Here is an 885-nt window from a genome sequence, read left to right on the forward strand (position 1 = left end):
CTACCAATCCTACCAAGCAGGTATAGACCTTCAGTACCTACTCTGACCACCAGTCAGGTGTGCTCATTCAGGTTTATGAAGAAGAGTGCACCATAACCAAGAATAACAGCCCACTTGGCAAGTTTGGACTCACAGACATACAACTTGAACTCTGTAGTGTTGCTCAAATTGAAGTCACTTTTCATATTGATGCCCAAGGCACATTCCATGTCTTTGTAGCTAAGAGGTTAGGAAAAGAGAACAAATTTACCATCCCTAAACCCACAAAAATCATTTGACCAAGGAAGACAGTGAACATATGGTTCATGAGGCTGATAAATACAAAGATGAAGGTGAGAAGCAGTGGAACAAGGTAACTTCCAAGAATTCACTTGAATTCTTTGTAATCAGCATAAAAGCAACTGCTCAGGATAAGAAACGTCAAGTTAAGCTTAATGATTATTGTAAACACAAGATTCTTCTTGAATGCAATAAAATAATCAGCTGGCTTGATAAGTACCAGACTGCAATGAAGGAAGAATTTGAATGTCAGCAGAAAATGCTGAACAAAGTCTGCAGCTTTGTCATTCCTAAACTATTCCAGAGTGCAGGAAGTAACCCAGGAGGAATGCCTAGGGGTTCCTTAGTGAGAAGATCCTCCAACTATTGGTTCCTCTTCTGGGCCCACCAGTGAAGAGGTTGATAAAAGCAACCTCAACATAAATTTAGTTGTTGTTCCATACAAGACACTGAAAGACCCAAATTTTTTCACAAATTCCATGGCAGTTTAAAGCTGAGCTGCTACCTTAAGTAACTGGCAATCTCTATACTTGAATATGGAACATGTGCACAGGGAAAGGAAATAACTTGGCACTTTCTGGGCACTGTATTGTAAGTGGAAAACAC

At 39.9% G+C, this 885-nt stretch overlaps 1 protein-coding gene across 1 annotated transcript; it reads left to right on the forward strand.

Moving 5' to 3' along the window:
• Positions 1–298: 298 nt before the first annotated feature.
• Positions 299–673, forward strand: LOC308525512 (heat shock cognate 71 kDa protein-like; the record flags this gene model as incomplete). Its single annotated transcript, XM_081100316.1, has 1 exon — positions 299–673. One exon carries the CDS (start codon positions 299–301, stop codon positions 671–673), a length of 375 nt encoding a protein of 124 aa, XP_080956442.1.
• Positions 674–885: the final 212 nt, after the last annotated feature.

This window comes from Myotis nattereri (genome assembly GCF_964212035.1).
Source record: "Myotis nattereri genome assembly, chromosome: 9".
Lineage (NCBI taxonomy): Eukaryota > Metazoa > Chordata > Mammalia > Chiroptera > Vespertilionidae > Myotis > Myotis nattereri.